The 15,115-nt window shown below is 43.0% G+C and overlaps 2 protein-coding genes across 2 annotated transcripts in view; one reads left to right on the top strand and one right to left on the bottom strand.

Moving 5' to 3' along the window:
- Positions 1-2,906: 2,906 nt before the first annotated feature.
- On the top strand, positions 2,907-8,975 carry npas4a (neuronal PAS domain protein 4a). The gene is made up of 8 exons (XM_067519595.1): positions 2,907-3,541; positions 3,958-4,121; positions 4,226-4,328; positions 4,435-4,744; positions 4,881-4,990; positions 5,137-5,272; positions 5,392-7,169; positions 7,289-8,975. The coding sequence occupies exons 1-8, from the start codon at positions 3,367-3,369 to the stop codon at positions 7,315-7,317; spliced, it is 2,805 nt and encodes a 934-aa protein (XP_067375696.1). The 5' UTR covers positions 2,907-3,366; the 3' UTR covers positions 7,318-8,975.
- Positions 8,976-12,023: 3,048 nt separating this feature from the next.
- The window catches only part of mrpl11 (mitochondrial ribosomal protein L11), a 34,411-nt gene continuing 31,319 nt past the window's right edge, over positions 12,024-15,115 (bottom strand). Inside the window, exons 4-6 of the mRNA XM_067519603.1 lie at positions 14,526-14,619; positions 14,004-14,163; positions 12,024-12,264 (exon numbers count right to left, since the gene is read on the bottom strand). Of these exons, the coding sequence (XP_067375704.1) occupies positions 12,147-12,264; positions 14,004-14,163; positions 14,526-14,619 (372 nt within the window). The 3' untranslated portion in view covers positions 12,024-12,146. The remainder of the gene's footprint in view (positions 12,265-14,003; positions 14,164-14,525; positions 14,620-15,115) is intronic.

The following is a 15,115-nucleotide window of genomic DNA, read 5'->3' on the forward strand; positions in this document are numbered from 1 at the left end:
TGGAGCGTTTTAAAGCCATAAAACATCTTAATTAAACCCCCCTATTTCACTTCATGCTGGTCTTCTTCATAACCAGACACAGGCATGGCAGCTGAAGGATCTGTGACTCCACACTGATGCAACAGATCCCCATCAAACCTGAAACAAAGAGCATGACTCAACCTTATTTAGGTTCACTTTAGAAAGTAAAGTTTGATTGGCTCCAGCACCTCTGGGACCCTAAGCAGGATATGCACTTATATAATAAATCGATGGATGGATGGACAAATAATTATGATTTCTCTGAGAAAAATCTGGATGATTGAGTGTGATGGTGCATCTAGATTCACCTGGACTATTTGGTGTATTGCTTGTTCATCTGCTATGCAGCAGATATGACAAACTGTTTCATTTCTACAGCTTTAAGGACCTCTGCAAGGCAAAGTGAAAGTGAGGACAATGGGTCAGTTTGGATTAAAAACGTTAATTTATCAGTGAAGGTTTATCAGTTATTTATCACTTTTCACCAATGACCTGGTAACTTTTGGGGTCATCAACAGCAACCTGGGATGGAAATAAAACTACAGAAGAGGAAATAGAAAGGGCTGAGTCATCCAGGAGAAAATCAAAAGAAATATGATACAAAAAAACAAAATAGGAGAAAAAACAGAGGTAGCTCCACAAGCACCAGGGCAAGAAAATACAGAACAAAAACAAGACACACAGGGGCTGAAACTAGCGAAACTGAGGTTTTCAACAAGAGGCAGGATGATTCATCAATGAGCTACTGTCTGCATTTTAAAGAGCACCCAAGTATGTAAACAGTAGGGCAACGAATTGTCCTGATATTCATTCATCTTATACATTTATAGATTATTATTTAAGAAATATGTTTACTTCAAACACAGAGACATATTCCCCTAATCCCCCACTAACAGACACATTGATTTAGATTAACTTCCCAAAGAATTGTTGTACACTTACCTATAGGCTGAAAGTTTTGTATTATAGAAGACACCTACATTTTAAACATTTTAAAATACTGTACTGCAACAACATACAGTTTTCTTTGACACATTCAGGGGTAGATTCAGTTGTATGATTGGTTTAGATTATGTTTTGGTGTTAAAGTCAGCTGTCTGTTTCACAGACAAATGTTTCTGTTTTTAATCTATCCTCACTGACGTGGTCAAAATAACAGAAACACCTGTCAGCAGCGTCTAAAACTGCACTTGAAGGTGAATCGAGTCCTCTCAACAAAACCGGAACTTTATAACCTTTCGATGGTCTATTCATTGCAGGACTCTTGCATTAGACTGCGTCACCTGTGTGTTTACTGTATATCATCTTGCCAGAGCGACTTTTAATTCTTAAAACCAAAATAGACAGAATGTGCCAGAACATTGTCACCCTTTTGCCCTAAACTCCCTCCTTCCTGTCAAACACACACTAATCGGAAACAATTCAACTAATTTGTCTGGATGATACACCGATCCATGTATGGTCCACATGTGAAGCACATACTACACACCTATTCTGCTTGGCAAAAGTGAAATCTCCTCTCGCTATAAATAGGACGATGTGTGCTGGACGCGGGGGCGCGCCTGCAGTCCGTGTGTCGGTCGCCGGTGAGGTCTATTTTTAGAAACAGCTCGTTCACCTCACGTGAGACAAGTTGCGCAATACTGGCAGCCGTTTTCGCCCGCGTCAAATTATTAATGGGCATCATTTATTGAGACGGATTTTCACTAAGCCTCTGAAGATCGTCATAGCAAGTTTGTAAGTTGGAGAGGACAAAGCGACGACCCTGACTCACACATACAGTAAACGTCATCTGTTGAACGGTAAAATATAAGAAAGAGAAATTATGATGAAGGTCTTTTATAGACTAATGGTTGCAGGGGTTTGAGGGTCATATGCTGGTGGTGGATTAGTGGTCAACATGGGCAGCTGTGAGTGCTGTTTGTTTCAGTATGGGTAGGTGATTATGCCCTGATTGTTTGGTTAAATTAGACATGTTTTTGTTTTACACTGACATTAAATCTAAATGTCACAATAATTCACAAACATAGATTCGTTTTTAATCTTTCTATATGTATGTTAATTATCTCAGACATTAGTTATCTCAGAAGTTAATTATCTAAGAACAAAATATCAAGGTTTTATTTGACGTGACTCGCACGACAGACCAAACACATATAGTTACAAACACAAACAGCATTTCTGTTCGTTCTCTAGACCTTGGATTTCACAATACCAATTATTGTGCCTCATAACAGAAATAAATATTAAACCACGGGGTGTGCACTGCATTCACAGGCTGAAAAACTGGACGATGCCGATAAATTCTTTGTGGTTTTATCCATCATTACTGCTTTAATCTGCTCGGAGATGATTTCCACTCACAAAAGGCGACGGGGAAGAGCCGGAGCCTCAGCATCCATGTTCGCCTCTCTGCGGTACAGTCTGAGCAGTGCATCATCAATCTCCCATGTTTAAAACACTGACACTAAATGTGGCCAAAATGAATCGGTGAATTGCACCTAACAAACACCTGCTGTGTTTACTGACAAGTCCGGTGCAAACAGACAGTGACGGGTACCCCACCTCAGGTGCCAGACATATAAACACACAGACCTCTTTTCGTATGCAACACAGTGTTCCCATCCCCCTATGCACCCCCCACCCCCCACCTCCTCTAATACACCGGAGTCCGGTGACTCCGTTTACGTTTTACGCTTGCTCCGCCCCTTACTCGGTTTTGTCCAAATCGGGCTTTTTGCGTCGCCGGAGCTCCCGATTTCAGCCCGACGTCATCACCGAGTAGAGGGAAGAGCTGACGTCGAAGAAGTGTCACCGAAAGGAGAGGGCACGGGAGAGGGAGGGGGAGCGTTTCACCACAACTAACACTGATATGAGCCATATCTACCCCCCTCCCTCCGTTTTACGTCGGTGTTGGTGCGTTGGGAGCCCCCCTACTGAGGCGGAGTCCCAGGCTATATAAGTGAGTGGCGAGCAGAGTCCCTCAACCAGATTTACGGGTTCCGGACTTCAGTGCGAAAGACGGCTACAACAGCCGCCGATTCACCTGCACTCCGAAAGGGGGGATAGACATCCAGCAGCCTGCCAGCATCCGAGCTGGTCGCTGTGGCGGAGCTAAAGCAGACGGCAATAGCAGAGGAGAAGGTTTTTAAACCTTACTCTGGAAAAAGTAGCTAAGATGAAAGTCCAATAACACACCTCCGAGCTTTTCCACTCTTACAACTTGTCTCTCAACGCATCTCGGAGACGGGGCACTTCAGCCGAGGGCAGAAACAACTCTCTGCTCACAACTCTCCAACTCGCATCTGGGGAAATTTCGATAGTTCACTGCAGCAACCAGCCAAAATGTACCGCTCAACCAAAGGAGCATCCAAGGCTCGACGGGACCAGATCAACGCCGAGATCCGGAACCTGAAGGACTTGTTGCCCATATCGGATGCAGATAAAGCTCGGCTGTCATATCTGCACATCATGTCGCTTGCCTGTATGTACACCAGGAAATCCGTCTTTTTCACCCAAGGTAAGAACGACTTTCCTCGACCTGTTGATGAATCTCTTGCTGCATAGAGAGACTGCAATCTCTCACAGTAGTGGAATCAACAAGTGGAGTCAGTGAGCGGCGCTGCGGGCAATTGTGTTGATGTCAATTAGATTTTCAGATACACAGTAGAGCTGTGAATCGGTAACTGGTCGCTAATAATCAATCTCAAAGCTGATAAAATCTTCTAAGTAGAAACGTGTCGCTGTCCTTGGTGCTGAAACGCTTTGGCAGCACGGAGACAGCCGCACCGCTGTCCGTGGTGCTGAAACACACTGGGCCACTGTTTTTTCCCTATTGCGGAGATCAGTTCTGCTGTTTTAAATCGTATTAGGTTCTGGCTTATTCAATAATGTAACACATTAATGTGATCTCTTTCTTTTAATTACAATTTCTAGAAGCGGGAACTGCTGTTAGTCTTGAGGAGAGCGTAAGGTTTCTGTCTTTCCACGAACTGTCGGAGTTAATGCAGGCGCTGCCGGGCTTTCTGATGCTGTTGACCGGGGAAGGGAAGCTCCTGTACCTGTCAGACAGTGTCTCCGAGCATCTCGGACACTCCATGGTGAGTCTACATAGAAGTGGATCAATCCTAGTTTTAATAAAGAAATATTCGAGCTCTACTGTGGGCTTCATCAATAACGTTTTTCTTTATGATATTTTTTTCAGGTGGATCTTGTGGCACAGGGTGACAGTGTGTATGATATCGTCGACGCCTCAGACCACTTTATCATGCGGACCAACTTGTCAACCTCTACATCCCTTGAGACAGGTAAGACGACATGTACACATTAATATGGCGTGTGTTTTTTGTTTCCAACCAGCGCAGACTGTCTACCAAACATGATTTCTAATAATCCTCATCCTCTCCTCTACAGACCGTCTCTTCCGCTGCCGTTTCAACACCTCCAAGTCCGTGCGGAGGCAGAGTGCTGGGAACAAGCTGGTTCTGATCCGAGCTCGCTGCCTCTCTGCCCCCTCCACCTCTCCTGCCGCTGCGTCCTACTGGACGACTAACCCTGTGTGGGTGTGTTTCTGCTCCCCTCTGGAGCCTCACCCGACCCGCTCCGGCCCCGGGACAGAGAGGGAGTCGACCCCCGCCCCTCCCCAGGCAGAGACCAACTTGTTCCTGGCCTGCTTTCATTCCCAGCACGGCCGAGACATGAGACTGCAGACTGTACAGGACAGGTGAGTTCACACAAAAAGCAGAACCTCACCTCCACCTGTTGCTTTAATGTGAACGAGTTCATTATTCTGTTTATCAGATAACAAAGGAGAGAAGATGTTACCCTCCTAACACCTCTCCGCCCTTTAATCCCCACAGTGTGAGCACCTATCTTGGCTTTGATGTGACAGCTTTACGCTCTCGCTCCTGGTACAGCCTCCTCCACCCACAGGACCTGTCACACGCCTCCACTCAGCACCGCAGCCTATGTAAGTGTGCTCGTCACACATACAAGTTACAACCAGGCACGCCCACACAATTGCACACATTGTGCCCACTGACACATCCACACAGTGAAAAACACTATGATGATTAATACGATTACAAATTGATGCCAACTTGTGTTGTTCAACAGTGAGAGAAGGAGGAGAGGGCAGAGCTGAAATGGTGGTGCGTGTGCAGGCTCAGGACCAGTCGTGGGTTTGGCTTTACATGGTTCTACAGCTGCAGCCTGGAGAAATGCCTATCAGCAGCAACAACTACATCATCAGGTATTTACTGCCTTTGTAAACCACTTACCTCTCATCAGTTTGGAGACAAGAGAATAAAAATGTAGCTAGAAACTCTGCCCTAACTCCATTTTCTCCTTCGTTTTTTTCTTCTCTCTCAGTGAGTCTGAAGCCTGGTCTGTGCGTCAGCAGCTCAGCTCAGAACAGACTCAGCTGACCCTGGTTCTTGCTTCTGGCACCTCTCAGCAAGAGAGTCTGAGCCTCCAGTCCCCAGAAACCCTGTCCAGCCCAGACCAGGTCTTCACCCCAGGCAGCAGTGGTCTGTCTGCCCAGTCCTTCGACTTCAGCACTGCTGGCTGCAGCGTGGGCTCCTCTGATGAACCAGGGAGCTCTGCTGCTGAGGCCATGCAGCTGGAGGGTGACCCTCGCTCCAGTATCTCCTCTCTGGAGGAAGAAAGCTTCTTTCAGCAGCAAACTACTGAAAGCCCCTCAGCTGCTTCCTCCCCCACCCCAGTCACCGTTGAAACAGTAGCAGACTTAGACTTTTTAACACAGAACATTCTCCTTCCGCCCTCCTTCCAGCTTGACCCACCTCTGCCAGCTCTCCCTCTGCCTCTCCCCCCTGTCCCCACCTCTCAAGCTCAGCAGAGTAAAGAGTTTGTATGCACTCCCCCTTACACTCCACAGGTTGGTGGAGCTAGCTTCCCATTCGGTGAACCTCTCTTCAGCTTTGACCCTACTGGCACTACTACACCTCCACCCTCTGCTACAACAACTTCTGCTACCACTTCCTTGGCTCCTTCAACGTCCTCCTCTGCCCCACGGACTACTGCGTCCAGCCCTGCTCCCCCCACCACCCTCTCTACCAAGCTTCCCCTCACACTACCAAATCCATCCACTGACCTGCTCTTCCCAGTCGAGCCCTGCAGTGGGTCCCTTTATGAAAAACTGCCCCCAACACCTGACAGCCCTGGAGATGGCGACTGCACAGTTATGACTCTGCCTGAGGTCCAGGGTCCACTGTATGTAGATGTACCACTAGGGCCTCTCCAGTGTCCCCCTGAGGGCCTCCTCACCCCTGAGGCATCACCCGGTAAACAGCCCTGTCTGTCCTTCTTCTCCATGGAGAGAGAGAGGGAGAAGGAAAGGGCAGAAATCTCCCTCTTAGTTCAGCATATCAGCTCACTGGCAGAGGGATTCTACCTGGACCCACTTTTATCCAAACTCTCTCCTCCCTCCATGTCACCCTCATCCTCCCCTCCCTCTCCTTTTCTGTCTCCTGCCATCGAAACCGCTGATGTTGATTCAGTCCACATGCTTAGGGAGTTTTATCCCATCAAAGCATGGAGAGGTCTGGACATTCCCATCTTTCTTGATGATGATGACTCTCTGTTTGAAGAGAGCATCCTAGAAACCCTCCTCCAAGATGACTTTGTTCCTCCCCACTCCCCTGACCTCTCCTCCCCCTCCACCTCTCCTGTACCCAATCCTTCCAGCCCAACCTCTCCTCAAACCCCAGTGTGCTGGCACCAACCCTCCCAGTTTGAGAGAGTGGGCCACTTCTGTAGCGTCCAATCGGCGCAATGTAATTCCATGGCTGGGTGCGGGGCGACTGGGACTGCTGAGGCCGGGGTAAAGGTGGAAGGGGAGGGGTTAGCGGAGGAAGCAATGGAGATTGAGGTGGTGTCATCTCCTGTGTCCTCTTGCTCCTCCATTCCAGCTTCCCCTCCCCTCATTCTCACTGCCTCCCCGAGTCCGGCCACCTCCACACCCATCGCCTCGCCCATGCCCGCCGTGTCTTGCACTCAGTCCCTCCTGGAGGAACTGGCCGTCCTGGAACCCATGTTTGGGGCAGGTGCCTCGATCACCCCTGGCTTAGGGCAACAACCTGAGTTGTATCAACTCCAATGTCATCCATCGCCACAGTGCTTCCACAAAGGTAAGATTCTGCAAAATTGTTATTTTATTTTTTTAAATTTCAGTTTTATTAGATGACAAAAATCTGAGAATGCACCTCTAACATTTGCTTACTCTCTCCTCCATTTTTTTATCTTTCAGATGGGAGTGGAAGTGTTCCTCCGTTCTAAAATAAGTCTGTGACTTACTTCATTAAGTATGGCATATTGTCATATTTTGTGGAGCCCCTTTTACTGAAAAGTAAAAAATAATTAAGTGTATAAATATACATAATGTATATACAACTTAAGGACTTTAACTCCTACATGTCTCCTTAGAACAAAGATTGGCTTTCTATTTTTGTTCAGTTATTACTGTGTATACTAAGACAAAACTGTTGCAACATTTGACGATGATGATGATGCAACCACATGGGCACACAACTGAATGGGTTCTGAGTCCATGTGGTGTCTTTCAGCTTCTCTGTAACATGAGCTTCAGATACGATCAGAAACACCTCTGAACTTGTAGGCTCTGTTTAACTTGTATTCACTCGTAGTGAAAAATCTGTGGTGAACAAAAAAAACGACATTTCTTGCTATTTCAATATGGAGATGAATTATAGCACTTTTGCCTGACATACAGGAACGCAAACACAAACCTCAAATGTATTGAAAGTCAAATGTTTACAATTTTTTACATCCTTAGGATGATCACTGCATCGGATAAAAACAACAAAAATTTCTTGGTTATAAATGCTCTGTCCAGTCTTCAGAGCTGGGACTGCTCTGCATTGATAGTACTCAGTTCCACACCCTTAAAGGCAACATCCAAACACATATATTACAACTTAACTTAACATGAGATACTTTGAGCTTTGAGTTTGCGGCTTCGACCTTTAACATTTCATATTTAGCTCTCCATCTAAAATTTTGTGTATCAATGTGATGTGCAAAAAAAAAAAAACATCTGAAGAGATCCTGGCATGTGAAGATCTCGAGAAAGCTGAAGGTGTCCATTGCTTTACAAGATGCAACACCAAACAAGAGATTGTTTGGAAGTTTGCCAGAGCTCTGATCATGCCACATATCCACCTCTACGTTGTACTGTACATTAGACTCTGAATGTGGCCTCTCCAGGTCCCTCCTGGCCTGAGGGCAGTTGGCTGGATATTCTTGCAGCATCAATATTTGCAATGCTGGCAGCTTATAGCGGCTCCTGTGTGCCTGAAATGGCCCTGACCTGCTGAACTCTGAACTCTTTATCATGTCCATTCAACATGGACAGTTACATCGTTGCTCCACTGGAGCGCGGTGTAGTGAGGCACAATTGACTATGTGAATGAGCGATTCTTCTTTTTTGAGAGGGGTTAGAATACAAATGTTTTATTTTAAAAAATGAAAATAGGGATGGGGTGCTATTTCTATTCTGTTACTAAGCGACACGGGTTGAGAATGGTACTATTCCCATGGTGTCGACATGCTCACGTAGAGTTGTCTACGGTCAAGTAAAGGATTGATTCCTACGTTCTAGCTATTAAAGGCTATGTTAATATAAATGTGTAAAATTATATTATTGTATGTGTGATATTTAAAAAAATATGTTATTGCATATGCATTATGTCTGTTGATATAGGCATATGTTCTTTTCAGAAAGGTTGTACACATTTGTACATTTGAAACAGTAACTGGTCTGTATATATAAGAGAGAGATTTTTATTGCCTAAGATGGAATATATTCAAATCATCTTATTGCAGAATGGACATTGTGGAACAGTGTTCTATTGTGATGCTTATAAGTGTATTTGGTTGTCATACAAATGCATTTATATTAAAGTGCACTTAATGCGGCTGATGCATTTGTGTCGTCATAGTCAAGCCCATCCGTTCCTCCCTCAGCCTCATCATCATCCCGCCATCCCGCCTCTTTTCGTCCCTCCCATACACTCTCCTCCATTTCTTCCCCTGAAGCTAGTTTCGCTCAGCAACAGCACTGACGCACACGCATGACGAGACAGAATGAGACACTATCTCACTCAGATTGACGCACACACTTGGCATCGAGGTTTTTTCCGCGCGAGGGCGTGCACACAGTTGGCTTCCCACTTATGATGATGCACATACACACACATAATAGTAGGCATATGACCCCCCCTCCCTTTTACAAATCACAGTAGCCCACATTCAATCTGTGTACCTGCGACTCTATCAGCACTCTGTGTGGTGTAAGACTCCATATATAGGCATTCCTGTTCGAGAGCTCTGACTGAAGCAGCCTCCCGTCTATTCTCAGCCTCCATTCAGAGGGATCAGAGAGGGGAGGGCAGGAGAAGGGGGGGGCGGGGGGCAAAGAGAGAGTAAGGGGAAGCTAAAATTAGAGGTACAGTAAAAAGGGATGTGGGACAAACTGATGCTCTGTCACCACAAAGATTCAGAGGTGAACAAAAAAACATGTAGATAACCCATCTGTAAACCATTATAAAACGGAATACAATAGATGGACTTTATGGATTGAGGCCTTCAATATATGCTGCCAGATTGCATCACCTGGGCCACAGAACACATATAAAAAAGAATTTAATAAACTGTAATGACGCCTGAACATTGTTTTTTTTTTCTCTGCATGTGAACATTTTGTTCCATCACTGGCCGCTGCAGTGTCTGTGATGGAGTGTGGATGAGCAGCAGGAGTGACTGTACAGCAAACTGCTGCTATCTTCTGGCAAATACAAGTACTGCACTAGAAAGAAGTGAACATATTGTTCAGCGGGGTTGTATAAGAGGCCACATTAGGAAAAGATTGTGAGGAGCATGGGTGACTGGATATTGCGTGTTCACTTTACCATATATCATATTAAAAGATGTAATTAACATCCAAATCTCACACAAACACACACACAAAAGAATCCACATGAGACTGTTTGATATGGTAAAGCTCAGAGTAAAGACAGAGGTAAAAAGTTCACATTTTTAAAGCTGACTTGAAGTGTTACCACATGCTGTCGATGAGTCATTGTGTACTGAAGCTGATCCTCCTGTTCCCAATGGACTTGAAGACACCCACTCCCTCTTTGTGTTCACACTGTGTCTCCTCATTGAGCTGTGGCAGAGTGATAACAACACAAACGTGAACATTTGTACTAAACAAACAGCTGAATTTATGCAGGACTTTACAATTTCAATGACCTTTCACACACAGGTTTGCATTTCTATTTTTGTTAAGACTCTCACTGGCATAATGAGTTGCCTAGCTTCCTACACAAACCCAGACCATCACAACCAAATATAACTATAATCCTAAAACCAAGTCTTAAACTTCAAACAGGCCGGTTTGAGGGATAAGACCGGTTATAACCAGAAAATGTCGTTACTTCATCAAAAACTGCTTACTATATAGGATATAGTCATTTTATATATCATTTTAGTTTTAGCTGGACTTTAGAAGTCCCCATTACACAAAAAGGAGACTATGGATTTTGTCCTCCAGTACTTACACTAAAAGTGCATCAGCTGAATTCATCAAAAACTCCTTACTACATAAGAAGCTTTGTTTTAAGCCCTAACTAGGTGAAACATACAAACACACAGTGTTTTGTCCTTGGACAGGTGGAGCTGCGGAGCAAACCTCTACATTTTGATTGGTGAACCACCTCTTAAGCTCCAGACTGTTATGTTGGAATACTTGTTTAACTTGGACTATCAGAGGATCATTTTAGTTTTAGCTGGACTTTAGAAGTCCCCATTACACAAAAAGGAGACTGTAGATTTTTTCATCCATTACTTAGACTAAAATTGCATCAAAAAGAAATTCCTTCACAGCCAGTATGGAGCCACAAATTACAGGAACAGATAAGCCTTTGAACATACAGCACACAGAGGCTTGTGACTACTGTTGTAAGACAGGTTATTTTAATATTTTCTGCAATTGACATGCAGAGTGTGTTGGGATAGATCAGTTCAGAAAAAAACCTATAAAAGTCAAACTGATGTTCCAGCCAATGAACTGTGATCGATTTGGAGCTGCAACTAACAATTATTGTCACAAAAGCATGAAAATTAAACAACGACCCTAAAGTCAATTCTAATTTGCTTTCTTCAACAAACAGTGCAGGACCCAAAACTTACAATGATGTTTGCCAGAAAAAGAGCAAATCCTCACCTACAACTGCTTACTTTTTGATGGTTTTTCAATTACTGTTTATTTCATATATATATGTACATATATTTGTCTTATAGGTCATTATTGTCCCTTATCTGAGCTCTCTGACATTTAGACCGGAAATGCTGTATTAACACTCATATCATACAGGCACAGGGGCAGACACCTGAAAGGTTAACCATGAACTAGGACTGTACCCCCAAAAAAATCTGTCCACGATATCAAATGTCTAAAACAAACGTTTTAAGAATTCACCAGTTAAACATTTAGATTAGTAAAATAACATGACAACATTATGCTCATGACATTGTAATTTGAATAAAATCAATAACAATTAATGTGTTTGACCACTCAAAGTTCATTTGATTTTTTTCAACAATTTATGTGATAAACCCTTTAGTTTCCAGATTAATAAGACGTCTTAAATGTGCGGAAAACCATCTGCACAACCTGACAAAAAGCCAAATTGCTTCCAGAAGTGTTAATAATAGATAATAACATCAAAGAGATTGAATGTACAAATCCTTCCAAGACAGAGCAATTGGAGCTTCATTAGCTTGACTCAGAGGAAATGAAACGCTCAGGGTCATAAATATTTTCAAAAAGAAAGTTGATGTTTTAGTTGCCAAAAGGTAGGTGAATTAAAAATCCTTAAACTAGTCTTCAATATTCTAACTTAACAGTTAGCTCTAAAGAAATATCTTAATATCAAATGAGAATAAAGACAGAAGAAATAAAATAACATCTGAACATTTATTAAGATCTCATTTATACAACATCAACTGTTTTGCATGAATGTGTTACATGTATAAAGTCTATATAAACAGGAATGGAGGGGTCAGGCATTGGATGTTGCAGGTCTTCACTTCTTCTTGCCTGCTGATGCTTCAGCCGCAGCAGCCGCAGCTGCTGCTGCTGCATCAGCTTTCAACTTCTCCTCCCTCTGCTCCAAGAAGACTTTGTACTCATTAGCTGAGAGACTAGAAGAAGAGAAGTAGGGAGATGAAGAAAGAAATGTTCAGTTTTCTGAACTCTGACTTATTGTTACCCGCAGTCAAACACAAACACAGTTAAATGACAAAACAGATGGTGTTCCTGGCTACATCATTTAGTAGACAGGTGATTTAAAAATTCATAAAACTTGACAACATATTTCCAGTGATGTAGTGATATTCAAACTAAGATATATGTACTTCGGGGTAAAATAAATCCTTCGGCTATCTGCAACATTACCTTTAAACATCAGTTTTTGGCATTGGACCTGCCGATGTTAAGAGCAATTGCTCTATTTATGACTCTGTGCAGCAGTGTTCAACAACTATCCAGGGAGAAATCCATTGTACAAGAGGCAGAGATACCGATTTCTCCACTGACAGCACTCTCAATAAATCATAAGCCACTGCAGCCACAAGACAAGTTAAGTTTTAAGTGAGGAAAAGAAATGAATTCTGGGAAAAGTACAATATCATTAACCGAAGTAGAAACACAAGTGGCAAGTTCAGAGAAGAAGGTGTGCTAGCATACTGAACTCAAAAAGCTGAATGCTGTGCATATCATAAATGTTCAACATCTGGTGTGTGAAAAACAAAGGTGGATATTCAGATTCAAGCCCCTCCAAGGTAAACAAGTTTGCAGGGATGGGTGAGGGATGTCACACCTGTAAAATCTTAAGCTATTTCACACAAATGCAACAAGATCTTGGCACTGACATATGCTGGTGATTGGTGCCCCACTTTCATACAGCATCACCTGCCTGTAATATACAACTGTAATTAGCCTGTTAGGCTGTAACTAACATGCTTTTCTGTTAGAGCCAAAGTTGACTTTAAATATTACAGTTATCAATATTATTTGGATGATTAACAAGTGAACCAGGATCTAAGGTCTTTGTGTAACTGAAACCAAAGACAAGTTGGATATTTCCTTTATTAAGAGAATCCTAGTGGGATTTATCAATTGGTGTGAGGTATTAACTTTGCAGTGAAGGAAGAAATAAATGACCAAAACCTAGGACACACTGCTCTTTGTCGTAAATGAATGAAAATAAGATTTTGGACGAAGAGGCAAAACATTTGCAACATTTCTATGATTTTATGTCAGACTTATATCAGATTTTTTACCAGTGTTTTCCTTTATGTATAATTGTTAATTAGTCACAAAATCATTTAAATGAAAAAAAATTAAAAGAAGAATGTTTTGTTTTGCACAAACGATTGAAAGACCGATGAATATACAGTAAAATACAGTGAAAATTGAATTAAAATTAAATGTTCGCATTTGAAGATGGAACCAGAGAGTATTTATCATTTGTGTAGCATTGTATTACTTGGTTAGACCAATCTACAATATTGAAGGATGAGATGTATTCACAGGCTCACCATGGAGGGCCTTGTATTGCAGGGTGTCTTGGGTTTGTGTTTCCAAATGTATAATACCCAAGTGTTAAAAAATGATCTCAAAAAGGGATACAATACAATTGTATTAAATTGCTAAATTGGATCTGATTTTATACTGTAGCTGTTGTTAGTTTATGTTTGCTGTGGCCACCATGAGCACTTATATGACCTCTAGTGGCCACTTAGCAAATCTCACAGATGACCTATTGCTTACTTGCTGTTTGTTTCACATGTTCTTTTGCAGAGTGTGTTGTTTATCTGTACACTGCCCAGGTTTATGGGGCACGCTGTCAATGTGATGGGAGTACAGAGTTGGGACTTACTCGTTGACAACCTTAATGCCCAGGGAACGGGCCGAGCCAATGATGGTTTTGACGACCGTCTCAATGGAGGCATTCCTCATTTTAAAGCATTCATCCTGAGCCTTCACCTGGGCGATCTCATACACCGCCCTCACCGACACCATCCCTGCTGTCTCATGGCCTTGAAGAAAGAAAGAATGAAAAATTTAATTTATAAAGGGAAGGTATGGCACATAAGAAGACAAAGTGGGGGTGTGTGTGCGGGTTGGAGAGCATGGAAGGGGTGGTATTAGGAGTCAACGACTGAACTGAGGCTGGAGATAGCTAGAAGCGTAAAAGGTGAAAATCCATAATTCTCTTTCCTTTACACACCACCTTTGCTACTGCCTTCCTTTACTGCACTTCCCCCCACATATCATGAATATAACATCAATCACAACAAAGCTCCAGACCAAGTCCATGGAGAGGTGTCTGTTACAGGATAGGCTCAGTGGGTTTAAACTGGAGGGAGAGCAGATACATCTGCGCAGAAGCACATCTCACCTGTCTTGCTGGCACCTTTCGCGATGCCAGCTGCTTGCTTAAGAAAGTAAGACACTGTGGGCTGGCCAATCTTCAGGTCATACGTCCTGTCAGGCTGAGGAGACAGAGGAGAATAAAAATTAAAACCTGTGATTAAAGGTAGGAATGTGACGACATGAGACTTATATGAGACATAATATTGTTGTGGTAGCCAGGGTTTAAGAGCAGCACCACCATCCCTAACAAATGTACGCCAGACAAAATCCAGAATATTTATTTTCACATTTATTCATTTATTCAATTGACATTTCACTAAACCCCATAAGGAACATGTGCTTGATTTTAATGTATCATGGAGGACAGAGGTAGAAAAAATAAAATAAAACAGGCTTACACCAACCACAGTTGCAACAACTAACCAACTAGCATTTATTTTTGCGGCTGAAAAGACAACAGTCTCTGCAGGCATTAAGCTAATCAAGCTAAAGTTGGCTCATTCTGTGAGTACAAAATGTCATCTCTAGCTGACTGTTTCCATCTGACTTGATTGGTGAATGTAATAATATGTTCAGTAACATTAGCTGGGCCTCTTAAATTGCATTAAACCCAAT

Source organism: Channa argus, chromosome 10 (genome assembly GCF_033026475.1).
Source record: "Channa argus isolate prfri chromosome 10, Channa argus male v1.0, whole genome shotgun sequence".
Taxonomy (NCBI): Eukaryota; Metazoa; Chordata; class Actinopteri; order Anabantiformes; family Channidae; genus Channa; species Channa argus.